The 26,085-nt window shown below is 44.8% G+C and overlaps 1 protein-coding gene across 1 annotated transcript in view; it reads left to right on the top strand.

Annotated features, from left to right (window-relative positions):
- Nucleotides 1-26,085, top strand: part of Clybl (citramalyl-CoA lyase) — a 221,529-nt gene that overhangs the window by 120,758 nt on the left and 74,686 nt on the right. Inside the window, exon 2 of the mRNA XM_057785890.1 lies at nt 9,741-9,927. Within this exon, the coding sequence (XP_057641873.1) occupies nt 9,741-9,927 (187 nt within the window). The remainder of the gene's footprint in view (nt 1-9,740; nt 9,928-26,085) is intronic.

Here is a 26,085-nt window from a genome sequence, read left to right as displayed (position 1 = left end):
TAGTAGGGGATCCTTTGGCAACTGAGACTTGTAGCATCCAGAGATCTAATGGAAATACCTGGGAACGGGTTTTGGCATTCTGCAGGGTTCCTCATGGCTGAGAGACTGCGTTATAGATCCATTCGGGCCAGACTTAAAAGAAGCTAAACTCACCGGGACCTGAGGCCAGAGTAAGACTAATTTGGTCTTGGTCCAAACTAATTTGGTGTTGGTCATTGAAACACCTCCATCTTGATGATCCAGTTGCTGGTTGAGATTATGAAGTCGGCAAGGGAGATGAAAGGCACCAAAGAAACAGGAAAGAGGAGGCCTTGATGGAAAAACAGGACGAGGAGACACTGAAATGCTTGTGAACTTTATCAGGCAGGCAGGAGCTGGAAGCAGTGTGGTCCTAAGTAGGTATTCCATGCTTCTTCCTTTGTAGCTCACGGTCTCCTCTGTGCTCTGCTTCAGTTTTTACAATGCTGGGAGAGGGGACTCTTTGGTACCGTGAGAACGAGCAGCAAGGCCAGGGCATGTAGCTCAGCCGGAAGGCTTGCCTCATAGGCAGAAAGAACTGTCACATAAACCTGGAATGGTAGCCTGTGCCTATAATCTTAGCACTGGGGTGGTGGTGTAGGAAGACGGGAGTTCAAGGTCATCCTCAGCTAAAGAGTTTGAGGCCACCCTATGCTACCCTGTGCTACAGAAGACTGTCTGAAAGGAAAAGAGAAAATCAGCAAAGGCTTTCCAACCTCCACGGTCTAGCCTTGTCACCCACAGTACCTCTTAGCCTTTCATTAGTCACTCCAAAGGAAGATAGGATCAGTATTAGACAAGATGCAGGATAGCTTTATAGACTCCATTATCACATTCTGAATGAACACACACACACATGCACACACACACCCTTAACTAGCAGGTTCCAGGAGACCTTGCCTTAGATGGGGAAAGTGAGTTCCTGTAGTCTACTAAACACTGAAGACAAAACAAAGTCTCTTTATATTATAAAGATACCTCTTATTCACAACCATATGTTTCATTTTAATTTTCATCACACTTAGCTCTGAATAATTATGAAGGAAGAAACAGCCTTAATCTTATTGTGATTAAATAATAATCAAATCAAAACTGTATCGCGTGATTTGAGATCTCAACTTGTATTCGCGGCTTCCGTGTGTGTGTGTGTGTGTGTGTGTGTGTGTGTGATCTGGCAATTAGACTCAGCCTGTATTCTTTCCAAAAAGTTGTTCAGAGAGAGAGAGGGAGGCAGAGGGAGTGAGTGCACAGTATTATACCCTCCCAAAAATCTCCAGGCCAGAATCCTCTAGGGACTGTGGCCAGCGAAGAGATCAAAATTCAAAACTATGTAGCTTTTTGGCCTCCTTTTCATTGAGATTGACACTTGAAAGGAATTTTTGAGGAATCTGAAAGGAACCAGAAATTTCACTAACCAAGATCAGCTTCACGACAGTTATTATTTTTTTAAGTAGAAGAACCATTTTCTCAAAATTGCAGGACCATTTTTGCCCCTTTCTGGAGTGAAAAAGAATTCTGCCTTCATTATTTCTCTCTATCAAAGAAACCAGGCACGGAGAGGCATTGATTTGACACAGGTAGCAGCCTTTGAACTCCGTAAAACTGATAGGCTCAGTCTGGGCTTAGTTGGCGGAGTGCTTGCTCGGTACTCGTGAAGATCCAGGTTCCATCCCAAGCGCTGTATATAAACAGGGCATGGCGGCACACAGCGTGGTCCAAGTGCTTGGGAAGGCAGAGGCAGGAGGATTAGAAGTTTAAGGTCATCCTTGGCTGCCTATTGAGTTTGAGACCAACCTGAGTTGTCCTTTCTGGCTGGGAGTCCCTGCTGGTCAGAGGTTGCAGTCTACCATAGCCTGGCAGCTCTCTCCCAGCCCAGTAACATGGAGGATTGGCCCCATCCCTGGGCAGAGGGCTTCCTGTTCTCTGCCTAGCCTTACCTGGAGGATGTCTCTAGGCCAAGATGCCCATCGTATCTCTAGTGTGACCCTGCAGAAGCACAGATGTCCCTCTTTGCCCTCAGAGGAGCTACCAAGCTCCCCGATGTTGAGCCACTCTGGAAACGACCAATGCTTTCCTTAGTAAAGACAGGCTGTAAGCCTGGATCTCCATGGGATCCTCTCAAGATGAGTGCAGTTGTGTGGGGCTTTCACTGTTCCTCCAGCTTGCCGCTTTTTCCAATCCATGACACCTGGACACCTAGAGCTTGGTGGCCACACCTGACGGACTCCCTGGGAGACCATGAGGTACTCTGAAAGGTCACCATGATGGTGCAGCCCATAGCCCTTCCTTAAGGAGGGCCAGCCTCTGGCAGGCTGTGTTTATTATCTTCGTGCTTGATGCTGAATTTGAATAGCCCTGTGCATGTGTTGGCAAGGGGCGTGGATGCACCAAGCAAGCCAAACAGATTTGGTACTGTTCTTTTTGAGATGTTATGTTGTCTGGGCGGGACTTCAGTTCCTGGGCTCCTGCCTCAAGCTCTGTGTAGCTAGGACAGACAACAGGTTCTTGCCCCACACTCATCTCTACTGTTAATATTGTTGTTGTTATTAGGCAATAACTGAGACTTGTACCCGGGACCTCACCCATGTTAGACCAATGCTCTACTACTGAGCTATGTAGCCCCAGTCCTCCGGCTCTTTAATTTTCTTATTTTTATGGTAAAATATACAGAGCATTAACAAACCATCCTATCCATTTTTATTTTATTTTTATTTTTTTAAAATATTTATTTGTAATCTATACAATATTCTATCAGTGTGTAATTGTACGGTGGCTTAAGACTATTTCAAATGTGTGGCTGTCGCCGTTGTCTGTCCTCCATCTCCTGAACTTTAGTTTTTCCTCAAGCAGAGATGCAACGCCCTTTAATGAACAGCTCACACCTTTCTTCCCCCTCCCCCCGCCTTTCTGCTTTCTGGATTTTAGTTTACTTTAGTGTGTGGCGTGTATAGATGGTCTGTGTAGGTGTGGATGCATGTAAGTGTGTGGGAAGGATGTGTGCTGGGGTGTGGGGGTTATATTGTCCAGCGAATTGTGGGGTGTATATGTGTGTGGGTTAGGTGTGTGTCTCTCTGTGTGTGTGTCTGTGTGTGTGTGTGTTGAGATGGCTTTAATATAGCTCAGGCTGGCCTTGACCTGGTGATCCTCCTGCCTAACCGTCTAAAATGCAGGGCTCAAAGGCCTGGGATGCCCACCTCTGTCTGTGACTCTGACTTCTCTAGAGACCTCCTAGATCAGGACCATGTCCTCCTTATCTCTTTGAGCTTCCTCCGTGCCTATAAAGGGCACGTTTAACTCTTGGCATGGTATTTCTCGCCTTTCTCTTTCTGTGTAAGCAGAAACTCCTCGCATCAGTGGCCCTCACAGGGACTAGCCTTGCCCCTCTGTGTCCTTGTCATCCGAGGAAGTGGCGCTTCAGATGCCACACCGTGGTTGCTAAAGCCTGGTGTGAGAACTCATGCCTGTAATCCCCGCACGTAGAAGGGTCCACATGACTTTGAGGCCGGCCGGGGCTACATAGTGAGACCTCGCGTCACATAAAGTATGCTGCTGGTGGTTGTTGCATCTGCCCTTCACCCTACTTTCCTAGGGGCTTCCCTGACAGACCAGAGTAGAGCAGCAGGGAAACACAGCCCTGCAGGTCCTGCTTGGCACGTGCGTTACCAGAGAGGCCTCCAGGCAGGGCCCGTGGGACATGCATTAGAAGGGAACCCCATAGCTGGGCGGTGGTGGCGCACGCCTTTAATCCCAGCACTTGGGAGGCAGAGGCAGGCGGATCTCTGTGAGTTCGAGACCAGCCTGGTCTACAAGAGCTAGTTCCAGGACAGGCTCCAAAACCACAGAGAAACCCTGTCTCGAAAAAGCAAAAAAAAAAAAAAAAAAGAAGGGAACCCCATGTGGGTCCCCCACTACCACCCTGTATGTGTCTGCTTTGGACACAAGACTTTCTTCATTTGGGCCCCAAAGGAGCTTAGGTATTCTTTTGTTCCCGGGGAGGGGTTTATATTAGAAATATTTTCTCAGCTGGGCGGTGGTGGCACACGCCTTTAATCCCAGCACTCGGGAGGCAGAGGCAGGCGGATCTCTGTGAGTTCGAGGCCAGCCTGGTCTACAGAGCTAGTTCCAGGACAGGCTCCCAAGCCACAGAGAAACCCTGTCTCGAAAAACCAAAAAAAAAAAAAAAAAAAAAAAAAAAAAAAGAAATATTTTCTCAGCTTTTCTGAACCAGTCACACGTTTATCTGCAGCTTATATACACATCTTGAGAAGGGCCTTGTCTGCCCGTAGGAGGACAGATAGCTGTCGTGTGACTCTTCCATCCTTGGAACACTCCCCCTGGTCTGTGCATTGTTGCCATAGTAACCAAAACAGCTTTTCAAAGGAGGCATGGAATCTCTCGTGGGCACTTGAGAACTTAGCGGAGTGAGAACATAAGCGGGGCCTCAATTATAGATGCTGGCGTAGATACCTGGCTATTAATAGCTTAAGCCAAGCGGAAATTAATAGGTGAGCTTTGCTGTCACTTGGAGAGTAAGAAAGACGCACCGACTGATGGTCTCTTACCGTCACTTAATACACAGATCCTTCAGGACCTTCGTCCATGGCCGGAGAACTCAGCTTTTTTTGTTTCTCTTCAGTGCTAGGGATGGGACTGGAGCCTTGAATACACTAGGCAAATGTTCTACCCCCCGGGCTCCATGCCCACCCTTGGTTTTTTATGTGTATGTGTGTGGATGCATGTGCATGTGTGTTGCACAAGCACAGAAGCTGGAAGACAACCTTGGATGCTGTTCTCAGGAATATCGTCCATCTCCTTGGAAACGGGTCCAGACCTGGAGCTCATCAAGTAGGCTACGCTGGGTGGACAATGATTCCCAGGAACTCTTTGGTCCCTGCTTCCCTAGCACTGGGGTGGCAAGGGTGCACCTCCATGCATGGCATTTTGACATGCACTCTGGAGGCTGAACTCAGCTTCTTGTGACTGGGAGATACCCACTCTACAGGCTGAGCTTTCTCCTCAGGCCCCCTCCATCCTATTTTTTATTATTATTATTTATGAGACAGTGCTTTGTTATATGACTCTGATTTGCCTGAAACTTACTATGTAGCATAGGCCAGCACTGAAGTGGCAATGTTCCTCCTTCTTCCTCCTAGGAGCTGGGATTATAGGCACGTGCCTTCCCTTCATCTGTGGCTCAATTTGTTAAACAGAAGCCCTTATATCAGGGTAGCTTCCACACAGTAGGAAGTGCTAGTCCTAGCCTGCATGCACACTTAACTGTACATTAGAACTGTGAAGGGACCTTAGGAAAAGCCGGAAGCCAGTCTCACCCTGCATCGATGATGTCATTTTCTGTGCAGGAGACAGCTGGGAACTCCGCTTACCTGTAAGTAGCTCTGGGAATCCCAGGGTGAAGGCAGATGCTTGACTTTGCCTCCAAAGGAATTCCAGAATGAACCCTATGAAGCAGAGTTGGGAGTTCCTCCAAAGGAGATTTATTTGGACAGGTTTGTTGGTTTTTGTTTTTGTTTTTAATTTTTCAAAGACAGTGTTTTTCTATATAACAGCTCTGGCTGTCCTAACTCTGTAGGCCAGGCTGGCTTTGAAATCAGAGATCCGCCTGCCTCTGCCTTCCAACTGCTGGGATGGCCTCTGTTGTCATCACCACCCTTTTGTTTTGTTTTGTTTTTGGAGACAGAGCTCACTTGTAACTCCCGCTGGTCTGGAACTCTCCATGTAGTCCTGGTTGCTTTGGGACTCACTGAAATCTACCTTCCTCCTGTGTGCTGGGATTAAATGTGTGCTCCATCACGCTCGGCACCTGAGTTGATGATTTTTGTTTTGTTGTTATTAAGACAGGGTCTTCGTGTAGCCCATCCAGGTTGGCTGAGCATGGACTATGCTGGGGCTACAGGTGTGCACGGACATCCCTGATTGAATCTGATAAGTCTGTAAAAGCTCCCAGGCATAGTGGTTTTATTGATTCTTAGGTTGAGAGCCCCCTACCCCTGGGGCCTAGACACAGAAATAGGTAACTAGGTAAGGGGAGGGAGGAGAGCAGAAGATGGGGCAGGCCAGGAGGGGCCTCCCTTTGAAATGTCACCTCCAAAAAGAGTAGCTCAGTGGAGAGAACTCACCATAAGACTCTCACATTAGCTTGAATATATTTACGTGTTGACTGTGAAGAGGCCATAACTCCAAGCGTGGAAGATAAAGTAGGTTTGATCGTGTCACCTATTGCGGTTGTAGTCATAGCAGTACCCATGCTGAACCCAGCTCAAACACAGGACAGATTTGGGAGTAGCCAGGAATGGGGAAGAAAGGGAATCTTTGTCCTCTGTAGAGCCAAGACTGCTGTGTTCTGAGGCCCCTAGAGATTGTAGAGTCCACAATAGAACCTGAAACTCAGATCCCTCTGCACTTTTTATTTCAAATGTGTCCTGCCTGTTCCCTCTCCCCCTCCCCGTCCCAATTGTATTCCAGCCTTGAGCCTTCCTGGCCCCCATTTCACAGGCAATTCTAGTGGACAGCCCTCTCTGGACCTGCTGTAGCTTTGGGGACACCTCTCACCCACAAGGCTTAGTGTCCTGTAGCCTGGGGCCTTTCTATGCCACAGTGACCTAGACCAGGTACCTGGTAAGGGCCATGGTGGGGCTGAGTGCAGTGTCTTCAGGACCTGGACCAGGATGCAGCAGGAGGTCCCTTCTGTACTTGATGTACGCAGCCTGATGTTTGGTTTTCCTTCAGCCTCTGTCAGTCTGGATATTAGGATAAATAGAATTTCAAATCATTTGGCTTTATGTTTTCTACTACGTTTTACTGCTGTTCTGAACTCTTGGAATGCTTTTGTTAGTTTGTCCTCAGCCAGTTATAAAAGGAATGAGAAAGGAGTGTAGCATCCTTTCTGACAAATGTTTACGATAAGGGAAACCTGCGGAGGCAGAAAGTAATGGCCCCATTGCCTCTACAGTTCAGAGCCATCCCTAATCAGATTTCATGGAACTTCCTTCTAGGTATTTCTCATTGGATATTTTACTAAGTTAAGATACAATGCATTTATAATGTTTTATCTTCCATTTAAAAACACCAGCCCAGGGGGCCAGAGAGATGGCTCAGGGGGTAAAGGGCTTGCTGGGTGAGCCCTATAGCCTGAGTTTGATCTACAGAAGAGCTACATAAAGGTAGAAAGAGAAAAATGCCTCCAGAAAGTTTTCCTTCTACGCCTGTGCTCTCCCACACTCACACACAGAGATAATAAATAAATAAATAAATAAATAATAACTTATAATTAAGATGTTTCTTCATTTAACATTAGATACCTTGGTAAATATTTTTCAGCTTTATTGAAGCAAAATTGATGATACTGTACATTGGAAGTGTACACCATAATGTTCTGATGTAGATAGGCATTATGCAATTACTCCTTAAATAATCGGTACATCTGCCGGGCGGTGGTGGCGCATGCCTTTAATCCCAGCACTTGGGAGGCAGAGGCAGGCGGATCTCTGTGAGTTCGAGACCAGCCTGGTCTACAAGAGCTAGTTCCAGGACAGGCTCCAAAACCACAGAGAAACCCTGTCTCGAAAAACCAAAAAAAAAAAAAAAATCGATACATCCATTACCTCTCATAGCTAATGCATATTTGATGAGAATAATTAAAATCCACTCTCTTAATAAGCTGGAAGTATATGATATATTGCTAGTATAGCCTTCAGGATTTATCCATCTTTTAGTCACAAGTTTAAACCCTGGACCAACAGCTTCTGACTTTCCTTACCTTTCTTTGCCTCCTTCCCCCACAGTTGTGTTGAAAAGCACAGTGCTACCTTAAATCACAGAGCTACCTTAACTCTGAGAGTCAGAGGTGAACCTTGTTTGTGTGTGGTGGGGCATGGAGGTCAGGGTCTTCTTGGGTGCTCTCTGCTTTAATTTTTGAGAGGTGGTCTCTTACTGAACTAACTTGAAGCCCACAGATTTGACTAGATTAGCTGGCCAGCAAGTTCTAGGGATGCTTCTGTCTTTGCCACTCTAGTGCTAAAATTTTGGGCATGCATCATTGCAGAGTCTTGCAGGTTTAAATATTTTGGAACTCCAGAACCCAGTTTGTTGTTTCTGTTTTGAGGTGTTTTGTGTGTGTGTGTGTGTGTGTATGTGTATGTGTGTGTCCTAGCCTAGGCTGGATTCAAACCCAAGACCTCCCCGTCTTATTGCTTCCTCTTCTCTCCGCCTCCCCCCCACCCCTCCTTCAATCTCTAGGCCTCACTGGCCTCTTATGTAGCCATATGTGATCAGTTCAAGATGATATCACCTTCTAGGTGGTAGGATTGCAGGGGTAAACTACCATGTCTTGTTCATGCATTGTTGGGAATCAGTCTAAGGTAAACAGTGAACCACATCTGTAACCTGGTTTCAGTCTCTTGAATACTGGGGTTCTAGGCATGACCGCTGTGCTGAGCCCTGGAATTCTGGAATCCACTGAAGGCCTCAAGTGGGCTTTTCAGTCATGTCTTAGCTGTGTATATGTTTGTAACGATCTGTACATTGCCTGATGGACTCAGGGTAGACCATAACAGGGCCATGTTCTCCAAATATTAGGGTCTGTGTTTTGATCCCTTGTTCTAGAACAAGGGCTTGCCAAGGAAAAACAAAACAACAGCAAAAACCTCAGAGCATGATAGTTGTACCTAATGGTACTGCCATCAGGAATTTTTCAGAACTGGCTTCTACTGGCTTGCTTTTTCTTCACACAGGACCTTATTTTCCTGTTTCTTTGTACGGTTTCTTATTCTTTTTTTTTTCTTTTTCGAGACAGGGTTTCTCTGTGGTTTTGGAGCCTGTCCTGGAACTAGCTCTGTAGAGCAGGCTGGTCTTGAACTCACAGAGATCCGCCTGCCTCTGCCTCCCAAGTGCTGAGATTAAAGGCGTGCACCACCACCACCTGGCTGGTTTCTTATTCTTGATATTAAAAACTGAGTATGTGAATCTAAACATATAGTAAGTATGTGACTCAGATTCCCCAGGGTTTGGCCTGAGTTTGAGATCAGCCTGAGCACCACAGTGATGAGCCAAGGCTGTTTAACAAGACCCACCTCAAAAAGCCAAAAAATTAGGTGGGGGTGTGGCACACACCTTTAATCCCTGCGCTCACTTCAGAGGCAGAGGCAGGTGAATCTTTGTGAGTTCAAAGCCAGCCTGAGCTATATAGCTACATAGTGGGACTTTGTCTTGAAAACAAACAAAAAAGCCAAAATAGGGAAAGACAAATGGCGCATACAGCTCCTGCAAAGGTCTGAATTCAGTTCCTAGCAACAACTGTGGTGGCTCACAGCCACTTTCAGCTTCAGGGGACCCCAAAGACCTCTTTTGGCCTCCTCAGGCACCCGTATTACTTATATGCATACATGTTACCCCCTTCTACCACCATATACACATAATTTTAAATTTTAAATATTTTTAAAAAGCCAAAATGAATAAATGGATAAGTGAAGAGTTCATTCACAAATTTATTTATTTTTTAAAATTTAGCTTTATTTTATGTGCATTGATGTTAGATCCCCTGGAACTGGACTTACAGGCAGCTGTGCGCTGCTATGTAGGTGCTGGGAATTGAACCCGGAATCTCTGGAAGAGCGGCCAGTGCTCTTAGCTGCTGAGCCTTCTCTCCAGCACTTGTATAAGTGCAGAATTCCATTTTGAACTAAGCCTAGAAATTTCTCTTTCAGGAAGGCATCCACCGTGGCCAGTATCTGCAGGCCTGGGTATAGCTCCTTGTCTAGTCACAAGTATATCCCTCGAAGGGCAGTGCTGTATGTGCCTGGGAATGACGAGAAGAAAATTAAGAAGATTCCATCACTGAAAGTAGATTGTGCGGTGCTGGACTGCGAGGATGGAGTGGCCGAAAACAAAAAGGTACTGGCCTGGTTTTCCGACGGAGGGAGGGATGATGGGCTAGAATTTGGGGCTCTTGAACTAGCATAATTCGCTGTTGACAAAGTGTCAACCTCACCCTTCCTTGATGGTTAGGGTATTTGGTTCTGGCTCTCTCTTACATGTCTTATCTGAAGGGACACATTCGTCAAAATGTATCTTGAAACCTTGACATTTAGTATCTGTGACTGGTGTGTGTATAAATAGAGAGGTAATCTATTTTGCTCTGTGATATTGGTTGACCTATGTAAATTAGATGTTTCTAGAATCATGGTAAAAGATTCTCAAACCAACTGAATATGATGAAGAAATTTATTTCTTCTTCCTTTTTTTAAAAAGTTATTTTATTTACTAATTTATTTAGAGACAGAATCTCTCTGTACAGTCCTGGCTGTTCTGGAACTTGCTCTGTACACCAAACTGCTCCCAAACTTAGAAATCTACCTGCCTTTGCCTCCTGAGGATCACAGGTGTAACACCGCTTGGCTTAGGAATTTTCTTTCTTTCTTCTTTTCTCTTTCTTTTCTTTTCTTTTCTTCTCTTTCTTCTTCCCTTCCTTCCTTTTCTTTTTTTTTTTAAGATTTATTTATTATGTATACAGTGTTCTGCTTGCCTGCATGTATCCCTGCATGCCAGAAGAGGGCACCAGATCTTATTATTGATGGTTGTGAATCACTGTGTGGTTGGTGGGAATTGAACTCAGGACCTCTGAAAGAGCACCCAGTGCTCTTAACCTCTAAGCCATCTCTCCAGCCCTTTATATTGAATTTTGGTCTTAGGTTGTCTGAGACAGATGACCAAGAACACATAAGGTGGTTTTCCACCGATGAGTGATTATTTCTCCTACTTACTTAAGGAGATGCTCACAGAACTCAGAGCTGCTTGTGGTTTCTGGCCTGATCAGTCTATAAACAGGTAGATGGGGGTGTTTCTGATCTTCCCTCATTAAAACAAAACTGGTTTTAATTTTAACTATTTCCCAAACTGACTTCAAACTTGCAATCCTTCTGCCTCAGTCCTCCAAGCCCTGGGATTACAAGAATCGCAGCACCAGACCAGGCAGAGAGGTTTCTTACCTGGTAGTTGAATAGTAGATACTTTTGGTTTGTTTATTTTTTTTTTTTTTTAATATGTGTTTTGCTTGCATGTTTGTCTGCACCATGTGCATGCAGTATCCACAGAGACCAGAAGAGGGCATCAGATTTTTCAGAATTTATTAGCCACCATGTGGGTGCTGGGAACTTAACCCAGGACCTGTGGAAGTGAAGCCAGTGCTCTTAACTGCTGAGCCATCTCTCCAGTTGGCTGTTTTGCTGAACTTTCTATTTATTTATTTATTTATTTATTTATTTATTTATTTATTTATTTAGAGACAGGGTTTTTCTATGGTGCCCTGGCTGTACTAGAACCCACTCTGTAGACCAGGCTGGCCTCAGAAATCTACCTGCCTCTGCTTCCCAAATCCTGGGATTAAAGGCGTGTGCCACCACAGCCGGCTTATTTTCAAGATTTTAAGTAATGAACATGCATTTGTTTGATAATTAGGTAAAATATGTAAATCTCTATAATAATAATTTATGTATGCATGCAAATGCTTTGGTTAAAAACATGCTTTCCCCACCCTTTGTTTACCCATTGAGTCCCTAGGCCATCTGGACTCCTGCTGTCTGGGTAGCTTCTTACTCCCCATGATCTGAAGGAGCCTGTCTGAACTGTACTGCTTTCCAGAATAATTACTTTCCTTGGAGAGTCTAGCAAACAAATATTTGCCTTAATTAAAAAAAAAAAGAGTTAATTTCTCATATCTTCTTAATGATGAAACCCAAACTTCCCAAGTCTTTAGGAAAAGATTAGAATAAACATGTAGGATCTAAAGTGTCTACTCAATGTCTTTGGTGTATAATTAATACAATTAATCTTTCTCCTAAAGATTCAAGTAAATAGGCTAGACTTTTTTTCTTTTTAAAGACTATAATGTGATTCCAGTATACCCCTCCTAAAACTCCGTAGTGTGCGCTCAGATTAGATACCAGGTTGTAATTCCAGTCCTGTGTAACCTCAGGCAATTCTCTGTACTTCTTTGCCTCAATTTCTTATCTAACCCACGGAGATGACAATATCTCCTTTTGTCAGGGCTGGGGATTATTATGGGAGAAAAGTAGATAAAGTACCTGCAAGTAGCTTGATTTCCTACAGGAAATGGGTCAGATAAGGCCTGTAGCAATTGCGATAGGGAGGGATGTTTATTTCAGCATAGCAGCCCAGTAGCCCCTGGAAGCCTGGATAAAGTTCCAATTATATTTCTTCTCCAGTCTAGAGGCTGTCCTCTGAGACCTGCCTGAGCATCTTTTCTGTCCCTCTCATGAAAGTATGTCTCCTTCCTGCCTTACATCTGCTTGTGTATCTGTGCGCTCAGCCATTGTCTGCCTAGATAGCAACAGTTGAGCTAACAGTTAGAAAGTTGAGGGGGTGAGCAAGCCACAGTTGCCATCTTGACTCCCATGTTCATGCAGGGTGCGTTTATATTTTTTTGTATAAACATGTGCATGTGTGTGTGTTTGTGATGTGATGTGTGGGTATGTTTGCTATTTGAGACAATATCTCACTATGTAGCCCTGGGTGTCCTGGAATTTATACTGGCTAGGCTGACCTTAAACTCACAGAGCCATGCTGGGGTTGAAGGCATGTGCTTTTATGCCCAGCTTCATGCATGCTTGCTTGTGCACATGTGTGTTGATACCAGACATCAAACCTTGAGCGTCCTTCCTCAGGTACGCTCCTCCTGGTTTTCTGAGACAGTTTGTTGGCTAGCAAACAAAGAGAGGCTGGCTGGTAAGGGAGTCCCAGGGTTCTGCCCATCTCTGTCTCCTTGTAGGACTCAACAGAGGCCTGAGTCTCAGTAGTTTACCCTGTGGCTATACCTGGTTCCAAGAAAGACCACAAACTGAGACTACCTAGGCACCACCCAGGAACAGATCATCCAAAGGAAATTCCTTTCGTTCCAATCATTGTAGACAGGATCACCTGCCAGCACACACCCATCGCTTTTCACCAGGACACCCCTAGACAAATGTCAGCCAGTCAGGGTCCTGAACCTAAGAAATCCCTCACCCCTACCTTTGCTAATATAAAAACCCAACCCCAACTGAGCTTGGGGGTTCTCTGATCTTGCCATGTTAGTTAGACACATGGAGGGTCTTAGTTCATGAACTTGTGTAAGAATAATGGATCTTTGCTTTTACATACGGGACTTGGTCTCCTAGTTGGTTTGGTTTTGGGGGGACTCCATGATCTGGGCGTAACATCCTCAGTGCCGGGATTACAAACCTGTCACCACACTCTGCTTTTCACAAGAGTGCTGGTGAAAGGGTTTGCAACCAAAGAGTATCTTGGAGATGTGGGCCAAGAGATACTGAAAAAAAAAAAAATCACATCCCACAACAGACCTCATCCAAGAGATATATTGGGGAGAGGGAGAGGTGCAAAATGGCTTCCTCTGAGCAGGATAGAGACAGCTACAGACCAGGTCGTGATGGCAAGCTGTATGGGGGTATGGAGTGTGCGCAGAGGGGAACACAGCTAGGGAGAAGGTGGAAAGTGTGGTATTGGCCTTTAATGATGGTGGGGCTGTTGTGGCTGAGTCACTGAAGGAAGGGTGGGGTGGATATGGGTATGGGGGGGAGGAGCACTGACTCTGGAATGTGAGTGGTTCTTAGTTGACTGACAGCTGGGGTTTAAAGCCAGGTCCTCAGGCTGTGGATGACTGAGATAACACCTGGGTGTCTTTATTTGGACACTCCATTCTCTCATTACAGTTGAGTACTGCATTGATTGCTAGCCGCACTTTTTTACATGCGGAGTTTAAGAGTAAACTAGAGCTCCCTTTGAAAAGCCGTAGAAACCCAAGTCAGTGGTGGTGCAAACCTTTAATACCAGGAAGCCGACTGAAGTGGGTCTCTTGGGTTTGAGGCCAGCCTAGTCTACAGTATGAGTTCTAGGATGACTTGGGCTACACATAGAGGAACCCTGTCTTGAAAAAAAAAGATGAGAAAACAAAACAAGAAATCCATAGAAAGGCCTGGTAAGCCAGCACAGGTTTGGATATTGTTTGTTTTGTTGTTAAAATTCTTTCTAGATGTGATGGTTAGATCGGTCAGCTTGACTGTATCTAGAGCCAGTTTGGAAATGAGCTTCTGGGGCTGACTGTGGAGGGTCATGGTGAGCGTGGAAACCTCACCCACCGTAGGTGTAACTGACCGGGATCCTGGACGTCATAAAAAGTAGAAAGTGAGTGGACTACTCCTATATCGTCCGTTGCCGCTGTGGCTGCTGTGTCCGCCCATTTTAGCACCCCGTTACTTTGTTCCCCACTGATGGCGTGTACCTCAACTTTCCTTCCGTATCTGTTGTCAACCTACTTTGTCACAGACACAGCAAAAGCACAAAAGGGGTTTTAGCTCCGTCTCGTGCACGGCACTTCACTGCTAGCGTCTCAGGGCTGCTTTGGATTCTGGTTCCATCATCTGACACTCAAATCATCTACGCGTTTGACAAGCATACCGTATGAAGATCTGACAAGTTTGCTGTGGAGCTGTTAAAGAGGTTAGAGCCAAGTGCTGCACAAGCCGTCACCAGGAGCCTCTGTTTGAGTTTATTTAACCAATATTTAAGCGGTGCTGACACAATACCAGACACCGTCAATTACACAACAGCTCAAAGAGGTGCCACACTCACATTCCTGTTAGAGACAGGGAAACTGAGGCATCCTGAGGGCCACGCTCATGATTTATCCCGGGGATATTGTTATCCAGTCATCTGAATCCAAAAATCCAGTCTCTTCATGAAGCTGTTAGATTTTTGTCAAATCCGTTATCAGAATGAAGGTACATTCCCGATAGACCTCGCTAAACATACTCTTACTGTGTACTTCTCTGTCACCCCCAAACTGAAGGCAGGTAGATAAGACTTGGATTTTGTTTGTTTATCTAGCAGTGATAGAATCAAATCTAGGGCTTCATACATGCAGGGCTTTCTGCCAACTGTATTTTTCTGCCTTGTCCCCCCCCCCCCCCGCCCCCAGTCTGTCTGTCTCTCTCTTTCTCTCTCTCTCTCTCAGGCAAGCAAGCAAAGTTCCTGCTGCAGGGCGAGAGGGTCCCAGAAATGGTTGCCAGACACTTGTTTTGAGTTGGAGTATCACTATGTAGCCTCAATGGCTTGGAACTGTACGGAGACCAGGGTAGGCTCCAACTCACAGAGGTCTGCATGTTCTGTCTACATCCTGAATATTGGGATTTAAGGAGTGTACCACCACTGAATCTGAAGTTATTTCTTAATCATTTCTCTTATTTAAATATTCTTCCTGGTGGAAAGAATAGAGTTTATTTCTAGGTAGGATTTCATGTAGCCTCGGGCTAGTCTGACAATAATCTTAAACTCCTGACCCTGCTGTTGTCCCTACAGACGTGTGCCTCCATGTACAGCTGAGTTCCCATTTTTAGTGAGTTTACTTCTAAGAAAATCTGTATTAAAGCTTTATTTCTGATGATCTGGTTATAGTTTTGCTATGCTAAACTATGATATAATTCATCTTCTTGAGCATTATTGACATGTAAACATATCATTTTGCATCTCATTTATTTATTTGTTTGTTTTGCTAGTCGACTGACTACTTCACTTGCCTGGTTCTCCACAGAGTGTACTGATCCTGAAAACAATAGGAGTTTCCAGAGAAGCGTTTGAGGGTGGACTGCCTCCCAGCAGACCCTAATCCTGCCCTGCTAATCCAATTTGTGCTTAAGTAGCTCCTTCATGTCAAGAATGGTGCTACCAGTCCAGGCTCACTCACCTCAAGTGTGGGTGACGGAAAAGGCCTCGCTCTGGCTCCGTCTCCCTCTCTCCTTACTGCATAAAGAAATACAGGGATGTCCAAGCCACTGCGTGACAGCCGCAGTACCAAGTAGCAGTGAAGAGAACTCTGGGGAATTGTCACGGCACTGTGTGAGGCTGAGAAGACTTGAGCGGTTGAGCAGAGCACTAGAGTCACAACACCGAGTACTGTTCACTAAGCAGTGATTTAAACAGTCATTTAGGTTTATTTAGTATTTACATTTAATTATTTAAATGTATGAAAATTTTCAGCCGGGCACTGTGACAGACAGGAACAACGTGGTTATGTAATCCCTGTCTTGGAGGAGTGATACAGGCAAAGATTAAATAGTTGTCATCCAAAATTCCCGTCTATAGGAACAAGATCAGAGAGAGAGAGAGAGAGAGAGAGAGAGAGAGAGAGAGAGAGAGAGGAATGGAGCCTCCATGATCATGGCAGGGCTGAGCTGGAGGCTCCAACTGAATGGTCTCCACCTTGAAAAGCAAGTGTGGTGATACAGTCCAATATTAATCAGTTCTGCCTTCTAATCACCTATTAGGACTTCAGCAGCCCTGGGAAAACACACCACCAGGCTACTGTGTCAGGTTTTTGTGTGTCTGTCTGGGGTGGGTAACAGGGCACCCTGGAGGCCTAAAGCAGGTTGAACATTAAGAGGTCAGGAACTGTGAGACAACACTTCATATCTGTGTACCCATACTGAGTTCTTCAGAGTTCCTCTTTCCCAAACAGGAATTTCCACAGAGGTTCCTCCAATACCCTGACCCGGTGGGTAGCCCCAGAGTCAACCCATTTGCCAATGTGAATTGCTTGTCGTGAGTTATCCTGTGTCAGCCAAGGTCGCCCTGGCTTTTGGTTCCTGCCGTGGCTGATAGTGACCTCACCCCCATGATGACTGCACCTTCCGACTGTGAACCAAAATAAATCCTATAGCGGTATATTATTTGTGTCTTAATAAATAAAGCTTGCCTGAAGGTCAGTGCAAAGCAGCCACACTAGTCAGCCATAAAGGCCAGCCAGTGTTTGCACATACCTTAAGTCCCAGTACTAGAGAGGAATATAAGTTTGGATGAGACAGGAACTGGTTCTCTTTCAGTCTGAAGGTTTCATAGATTTCTAGAGGCTTGGCTGCTTTGCTTTTCTGTTTTTCAGGCGGGACCCCATGTCTGTCTCTGGGTTTTCATTATTCGTGCTACAAAAGTGAATCCCTCCTTCCTTAAATTGATTTTGTCAAGTGTAGTGGTTACTTGTGTTGCTGTGATAAACACCACGACCAAGGCAGTTTGCAGAAGGAAGGGTTTGCTTGGGCGGGGAAGAAGCATGTCAGCTATCAATAGGCACAAAGTAGAGACAACAAACTAGAACTGATCCCCTCCCATCTTTAAACTCTCAAAGCCCACCCCAGCGAGGCCACACCTTCTTATCCCCCTCTTCAGCCACCAACTGGGGACCAATGACCAACCGAGGTCATTGTCTTATCATTACCCTGATAGTTGACAGGTTCTAGGATCACCCTGTGCTCAAATCCATGAACCTGTGGGGGACATTGTCCTTCAAACCACCACATCGAGTAAGAAAACTAGCCAGTGAAGGGTGGAGGGTGGTGTGGTGGCAGAGGCAGGCAGAGCTCTGTGAGTTTGAGGGTAGCCTGTGTCAGGGCCCGTACGCCCCAACATAGAATTTGTATAAAACATGGGCCCAGGCTGGAGAGATGGCTTGGTGGTTAAGAGCACTAGCTGTTCTTCCAGAGGTCCTGAGTTCAATTCCCAGCAACCATATGGTGGCTCACCACCATCTATAATGAGATCTGGCGCTCTCTTCTGCCATGCGGGCATACATGGAGGCAGAATGTTGTATACATAAGAAATAAATAAATAAATCTTAAAAAAATAAATAAATAAAACATGGGCCCATAAGCCTGGTCTACAAGGTGAATTCCAGGACAACCAGGGCTGCACAAAGAAACCTTGTCTCCAGAAAACAATAAGTAAATAAATAAGATAAAAGAAACAAAGGAAATAAAAAAGAAAACTAATAACCTACTCTGAGAAATATAAATATGCTTTTCTGTTGCTCTTTTGTTTCTGTTTTCCTTTTGCAGTTCTGGGGATGAACCGGGGTACTCCTCATGTGGTCAAGTGCCCTACCATTGAGCTACGAGTCCAGCCAACACAGATCTCATTTTTTTGAGACAAGGTCTCATGTAGCTCTGGTTGTCCTAGAATGCCAGCAGTGTAGACCAGGCTGGCCTTGAACTTGCAGAGATCTGCCTGCTCCTGCCTCCCAAGTGCTGGAATTAAAGGTATGCACCACTACACTTGGCACATATACCAATTAAAGCCAGTTAATTCTTGGGCTGGAGAGGCTTAGTGGTTAAGGATACTTGTTGCTCTTGCAGAGGACACAGTTTCAGTTCCCAGCATCAAAAGGGTGGCTCACAGCTGCCTGTAACTCTGGTCACACTCTCCTGTATGCATAGAAACATGCTCACATACATACACATAAATAAATCATTGTAAGGAGGTCCATTTGTTTGTTCCTGGCGGCTCAGCCCCAAAACAATCACTCAGAAACTTTATTATTTGCAATACTGTTTGACCAATAGCTTAAGCATATTTCTGGCTAACTTATATCTTAAATTAACCCATTTCTATTAATCTGTATATTGCCACATGGCTGTGGCTTACCAGCAAGGTTCCCTTCCCGGTGAGGCTACATGGCATCTCCTGACTCCGCCTTCTTTCTCCCAGCATTCAGTTTAGTCCCTCCACACCCCTACCTAGCTCTGTTCTGCCCTGCTATAGGCCCAAAGCAGTTTTTTTATTCATTAATCAATAAAAGCAACACATAGAAGGACTTCCCACACCAATAAACAAATATTTTAAATAAAACAATTCATGAATTCCTTTATAATGCTTTTCATTGCCAGACAGATCCTTTTCCACCCTAAGCATTGTATTCAGTCTCACTGATTCTTCCTCTCTTACACACACACACACACACACACACACACACACACACACTCCAAGCACATGGATCCATTTGGCTATATTTTAGATTCTTGAGCATTGTCAGTTTCGGTGGAATAAATGAGAGTGGCTAGGTGTGTTCTCCCCACAGGGAGAAAGCAGGAGGATGTGTTTGAGTCATTAAATGTGCAAAGGGGCACAGAGAGCCAACTCCTCTTCAATAGGGGTGTGGATTAGGATGGGAAGGTTCACTCCTAAGTGCCTTGCATTTATTAAAAGATTTAAGAGCATTGGAGATTTCTTCAGTAGCAATTGGGGTATCTGGGAGTCTTTTCAGAACAGTATGGAAAGCTGAACTGTGCTCAGGAACTCGGCAAGCTCTTTTTGATCCTTAAAGGTTCTGAAATAAAAACCTATGCAGGTTTTTATGCAAGGAGTCAAGTGTTTCCAGTCGTTCATTAATCCCCTCATACCCTTAAATAATCTTGCTTCTGAGGAATAATGGTGAAAAACAAAACCAAACAACCCTCTTTCCCTCCTGCTCTGTTTTGTTACTAAGTCCTGGTGTCTTACCAAAAAGTCATCATTCTCTGAGATCTCTTAGTGAGCTCAACAGTCTCTCCACAAAGAGATGAAGCCCTTAAATAGTTAGTTGTTCTTCTCCTGCAATTTCTAGGAATCCAATTAAGACTGGTGATGACCCACAATCCCATGCTTCTGACTTGGATAGCCCAGGGCTGGCCAATGAAGCACATCTCTGAGTTTTAGCTAAAAATTAAGATTGAAAAGGGATTGGGGACATGGCTCAATCTGCAAGGTGATTTTGAAAGCAGGTTGTTGCATGGACAGCCAGGTTGCTTGTTTGTCCTGGCTGCCCAGCTAGCTTAGCCCCAAAATAACCACACAGAAACTGTATTAATTAAAACACTGTTTGGCCCATTAGCTCTAGCTTCTTATTGGCTAACTCTTATATTAATTTAACCCATTTCTATTAGTCTGTGTATTGCCACATGGCAGTGGTTTACTGGGTAATATTCCCAGTATCTGTCTCCCGTGGATCCATGGCGTCTCCCTGACTCTTCTTTTCCTCCTCCCAGCATTCTGTTTAGTTTTCTCCGCCTACCTAAGTTCTGCCCTATCAACAGGCCAAGGCAGTTTCTTTATTCATTAATGCTAATCACAGCACACAGACGGGACTCCCACATCAGCAGGTGGGAGTTCCACCCCACATTAGAAGGAGGAGGAGGGAGAGCAAGGCAAGCAGGGTGAGCAGGAAGAGACAAGCTATGGCAGCAACAGCAGGGATGAGCAGGGAGAGAGGGCACCTAGGACTGGATGGGCAGCCTGAGCACAAGCCCCAGTCCTGGAGAGGAAGAGTCAGGAGGACATCTGGGGCTTGATGGCAAGCCTAGTTAGCCAAAGAGCTCTAGAGTGAGACCCCATCACAAAACCCAAGGTGAGAATGGCTGAGAAAGACACCTGATGTTAACCCGTGACCTCCACATGCATGTGCCCACACACACTAGTTAAAGCCATTGCTTTTTACTCCTTTTTACCATGAGATAAGGACAGCATGATTTACACAAAATTGACCCAAGATATTTGTTTAGTTTACTAATTTAATTTTAATTTAATTCAGTTTACTTATATGTATAGGTCTCTCTCTCTCTCTCTTTCGAGACATAGTTTCTCTGTGTAGCTCTGGAGCCTGTCCTGGAACTTGCTCTGCAGACCAGGCTGGCCTCCAACTCACAGAGATCCATCTGCCTCTGCCTCCTGAATGCTGGAACTAAAGGCATAAGCCACCACTGTACTGCACATATAGGTCTTTTGCCTTCATGTGTGTTTGTACATCACTTGTGTTCCTAGTACCCATGGATGCCAGAAGAGGATGTTGAATCCTCTAGAGCTGGAGTTACAGGTGGTTGTGAGCTGCCCTGTTGGTGCTGGGAACTGAACCTAGATCTTCTGGAAGAGCAGCCAGCACTCTTACCTACTGAACTGTCTCTCCAGCCCTATGGTTTGACATAATAGGGTGAGGAAAATGCTTTCTTTGGTAAAAGAAATCAGGAGTATTTTGTCAAGGACAAGTGCCAAGATAATATCGATCCAAAGGAAGCCTGTCTTTTTACTAAAGATGTGTCCTGCTGATTCTTTCAAATATATATTTTTACATCTTCCATATGTGATGCAATTGTGCTTACTATTTAGTGATCTTAACTTCTAGAAGACAGTAACTGGGTCCCTGGGGCCACAGTCATTTCTGTTCAAAGAATTCAGTATATTCTTGAATGAGTTATTGATTAGGCACAAAGGACATTCCAAAAGGAGAAAGATGAGCCAGAGAACTGACTTGATAGAATGGGTTCCTTCCTTTCTTTCTTCCTTCCTTTCTTCCTTCCATCATTTTTTTGTTTGTTTTTTTGAGACAGGGTCTCTCTGTGTAGCCTGGTTGTTCTGAATCTATGTAGACCAGGCTGGCTTTGAACTAACAGAGATCTGTAGGAGGAAGTTTCTCTTCTGCAAGCCACTTCACAAATAACCAACATGGAGACTTAACATTGATTGTAAACGCTCAGCCTATAGCTCAGGCTTGTTACTACCTAACTCTCACATTTACATTAACCCATATTTCTTATCTACCCTCTACAACATGGCTCATGGCTTGTTACCTCATTTGCTACACATCCTGCTTACTGGGCATCTGGCTGGTGTCTCCTGACTCAGTCCTTCTTCTTCCCATCATTCTCTGTGCCCTGAAATTCCTATTGGCCAATTGGCTTTTTAGTAAACTAATTCATGTGACAAATCTTTATAGAGTATACAAATGGATTATTCCACAGCAGAGATCCACCTGTCTCTGCCTCGGGAGTGCTGGGATTAGAGATTTGCATCTTTACTCCTGGAGAGAATAGGTTTCTTAAAGATATCTCAGGTTTCTCCACTAAGGGTAATTACTTAGTGCCTCACTGGGTAGAAAGAGAAAGCTAGCTTTAGAATACTGATAGGCCTCTCATCATTTCATCCTCTTGGTCCAATCCCCGCTGCAATGTGATAGAAGTCTGTAGGAAACGGGAGTGTGATGTCGAGAGCATCTCTTTTCTGGAACTGTGCATACTTAGATGCTTCAGGGGCTGCAAAGAAAAGGGTCAAGGCCAGTCAAAAGGAAAACCCTTTCCCCAGTCAAAACTGAGGTAGATATGAAAGACCCCAACTTGGCGTCAGTTTGAGTGGCTCAGGGATTGATTAGTCATAACTTTGAGACTTGGGAGAGTTCCAAACACTACCACATCCCCTTTCTGGAGTGAGCTGGAGGGTGGTGGTCCCTTTACCCAGACCCAGGCCCAAGCTGAAGACAGTGCCCCAGGTCTCCTAGCATTCTGGAGCTGACCGTGGTGCTGAAGGTTGTCGGGGGGTGATTCCCGAGAACCAGCAAGTACTGTTTGCTAACATAGTTTCTAAGTGTCGTGCATGGGTCAGCTCACGCCATTCTCCCAGAAGCTCTTATCATTCTCAGTGACAGGCAGGCATAGGAGAACACAGAGAGGTTCACAAATTTGATCAAGGTAACACTGCTAACAAGTCCACAGGAAGTCCCCACCCCAGAACATACTGTTATTAACAGAGCCATGCAGAGCTTTGAATTTTCGCTTACTCACATGTCCTGATACAGTGGACTGGTGTTTCTGATCTCAGACAGCCAGGATGGTGGCTGTGGGCTGAACAGAAGTGAACACTGGTTGATTAGGGCTGAGGATGTGGATCAGTAACTGCTTGCTTAACATACATAAAGCACTGCCCTTGGTCCCTACTATTGCATGAAACCAGGATGGTACATGCTTGTAATCCCATTGCTTGGTCACTGGTACATTAGTTGTCATCCTTGTTCTCCCTGGAGAGCAAGTTGGAGACCAGCTTTGGGCTACATGGGACCCTGTCTTTAAAAAAGAAGTTAGGCAAGCTACCATTGTACAGCCCCATGCATCTGTAATGGCTTATTCAGTGTCTACTAGAAGGAAAGTATTCCTTCTAGTCTCTTGGCTTTGTAAAGAGAATTCCATTGTGTTCCCATGATTTGCCAGAGTGTCTCCTACCTAAAAGTTACACAGCAAATATCTGGTAAATAAGTAAGTTTTGTGTGATCAACGTATCAACGTATTTCCATTATTATTCATGTATGGGTTAATCCAATGTTAACAGAAGCACCGTCTTGTGAAGACTGTGGTCCCATTTGTATTGGGGTTTTCATGCCTGGTTAGCAATTTACATGCATTTAAAGTGCGTATTGTTTGTTTCTGAGGCAGAGTCTCATTGTGTGACACTGGAACTTGCTTCGTAGACCAGGCTGGTCGTGAACTCACAGAGACCTGGAATTAGAGGCATGTACCACCCCATCTTCATTTCTCACAAATGCGTTTATAAAGACCAAGTGAAAGAGAACTAAAGTAACAGTTTGGGCTGTTCAGGGGCATGAGCAGGAACATGTTTAAGACCACATTTTTGTTTTATGTTTGGTTTAAGATCTTTTGCATACTTTAGATCTGAGATCATGTGTTTCAGGAACACATTGTTCCTGAAATGTCGGCTCTGATGACGTTAGAATAACTCGGCATTCAGACATTCTGTGGTAACAGAGCATACGGTAGCGATTACATCATATTCCAATAAAGTCTCCCATTTCAGAGTTGTGTTTATTGCCTCTTTGCTGTTTGGTTTTAATTAAACAAAGTTTGTGTTGCATTATATTGCCACATGATCGATTCTCCCATGTCTGCCATCTTAACTCACTTCTAGTGTGTATGTGTGTGAGTGTGTGTTTTGAAACAAGGCTCCAGCAGCTGAGCTCTTGGAGGCCCGGGCCTATTTTGACAACTCTCCTTAGTCCGTGCGTCACCAGGAGTGATCACTGCCAATATGTGTCACATGGTTTTGTGGACATGTGTGTCGTGCTTGTGTGACTCGCAAACACCCATACATTAGTCCAATAATAATTGGGTTTCTGTGCAACTGGAACCCAGCGCTATCAAGCTGCCAGCCTTTCCTTTTGGCCACCAGTGTGAGGCAGGAAAATTATAGTCTAACTGTCTTCCTGTTTATTGATAAACAAAGTGGCCGGCCCAGCAATGGAGCCTGATTAGCAGTTTGCACCCTGTCTGAAAGGGTAAACAGAGCCCTACTGTTTTCTGGGTTCCACTGCCATTCGCATCTTTGCGAGGTTGCACCGCCCCGAGATTCATGCTCAGCTTCCCTGTGCTAAGCCCTCTTTGAATCGTGGCATGTTAGCATCCTTATTTCGCCCTCCCTCACGTTGAGTGGGCACTTGCTAGCGTTTTCCTTTTCCTGTCTGGCTTGTCACACACCTTCCCCATCATCACCTGTCTGAAGGGGAAGGGGAGGAAGGGGCAAACTTGAGAGGAAATATATCTGTTTCGTTGTGCCTAAATTTGACATTGCTATGAGGACCTTTCATGTCCAATGCATTAAAAAAAAAAAAAAAAAAGACTAACAGACAAAACGGAATCCGTTAAGCCTTGTCTTTGGCCCTCAGGTCTTCTTCCCCCTCCATCATCCTCCCTCACCCACTCACCAAACTGCCCTCCTGGTTTGTAAAGTAGAACGTGGCTTTCGCCTTCTGCCTGAGATGGGTGCGGTGTTTATCCTGAAATGTATCCTAAGCTAATTAGGTTCTTAAACTAAACGGTAACAGACCAAATAAGCTGACTCCCTCTGTAATTATTTTCAAATGAAAGAGATGAAGATCATTTTAACTTGAATTTGCATAATGTAGAAGGTCGCATAAATACGGGTAAACATGCATTAATCTGTTAAACAAACTTTCCCCATAATCCTTGCCGCATGTAAACAACATTTGTTCTGCCTTAGAGATATTGCGTGATTGGACTCATGAGACCCAGTTATCCCACTGAACGGTTTCCCTTTATAACTTCAAAAGAAATGTTATATATTTATTGGAGGCTGTAGGGTGTTAAGTGTAGTTAGGCACAAATTGTACCTCAGCTATTTCCCTAATGCCAGTGGGGATTAAATTAGACTTTTATGGCAGTTGTAGAAGTCTATTTGGTAGTTAACACGTGGGATTTTTAAATCCTGGAAAACATAATCCTATTATAAAACAGGCAGCTGAATTAACATTACCCGGGAAGAGACTCTTCATGGATTAGCAGGGTTTTTGTTTTGTTTTTAATAATAACAAAGAAAAACATCAAATTCTATGGGGGATATTGCATGCTTTTCTCAACAGTAAGAACAATGAATTGGAGAAAGGAAGGGAGATAAATGGCTGTGTTTGCCATGACTCTGAGGCCAGTGCTCTCTTGGTGGGAGCGGGCACTGGGGACTGAGAAGCGAGCTGTGAATACAGTCTTATCTGTCCCTGGGACTGGGCTGTTGGGAATGGGGCCCTGCAGACAGATGTGCCTGCACCCCACTCTCAGTGGCAGGATTGTTACTGTCAGTTATTCCTTACTGTATGTCTGAGTTGGTCAGCTTGAGCCAAACAGTCACAGAAATGCATACCACAGGGTGAACAGAAAGTCTGTTTGCAGTGAAGTTAGTAATGCTTTTTCTTTGATCAGCCCCTGTTAAATCTGAGATTTGCTCAACAAAAACCAGTTCCACAATTTTGAGCCAAATGTGAAGCAAGTTTTAATTAAATACCAGCCAGGATGATGGACTCTGGCCAGGCCCACTCCTGGGTTTCCAGGAAATGGTGACAACTCATTTTGCAGAGGCTTAAAAAGCCAAACCCACAAGGCCTTTGTATTTCCATCAGATCCAATCTGGGGCAAGCACACATCCTGACGTATTTCTTGCCTACCTACCTCCCGCCACATCCAGTCAAAAACTTCCGGTGCAAACAAACTTGTTTAGGGGAAGCAAAAACATTTGGCTTGTTACTTCCCAAGAGCACAGCCCCCAGCATTGCAGGAGGACATCTTCCCTTGGGAAGATGGGGCCTGTAAGCCCATCTGGGGGTTAACTTACACCCCCAGAATCAGGATTTTAGAGATAAAAAGACCTATGATATTAATGTAATTTTAAAACTTGAATTCCGAGTTTTCTTTTCCTATTCTAGCATTGATTTTGAGGGTTGGGAGGTCATGTGCATGTCATGGTGTGCTTACGTAAGTCAGAGAACAACTCATAGCAGCTGCATCTCTTCTGCTATGTGGGTTCCAGGGGTCGAACTGAGGTTGTCATGCTTGATAGCAAGGACACGTAACATCTTACCAGAATAACTACTGCATGAAAATGGGACTCCTCACC

This window comes from Chionomys nivalis, chromosome 12, assembly GCF_950005125.1.
Source record: "Chionomys nivalis chromosome 12, mChiNiv1.1, whole genome shotgun sequence".
Lineage (NCBI taxonomy): Eukaryota > Metazoa > Chordata > Mammalia > Rodentia > Cricetidae > Chionomys > Chionomys nivalis.
Note: the sequence above shows the minus strand (reverse complement) of the source record. Positions and strands in the feature narration are given on the sequence as shown.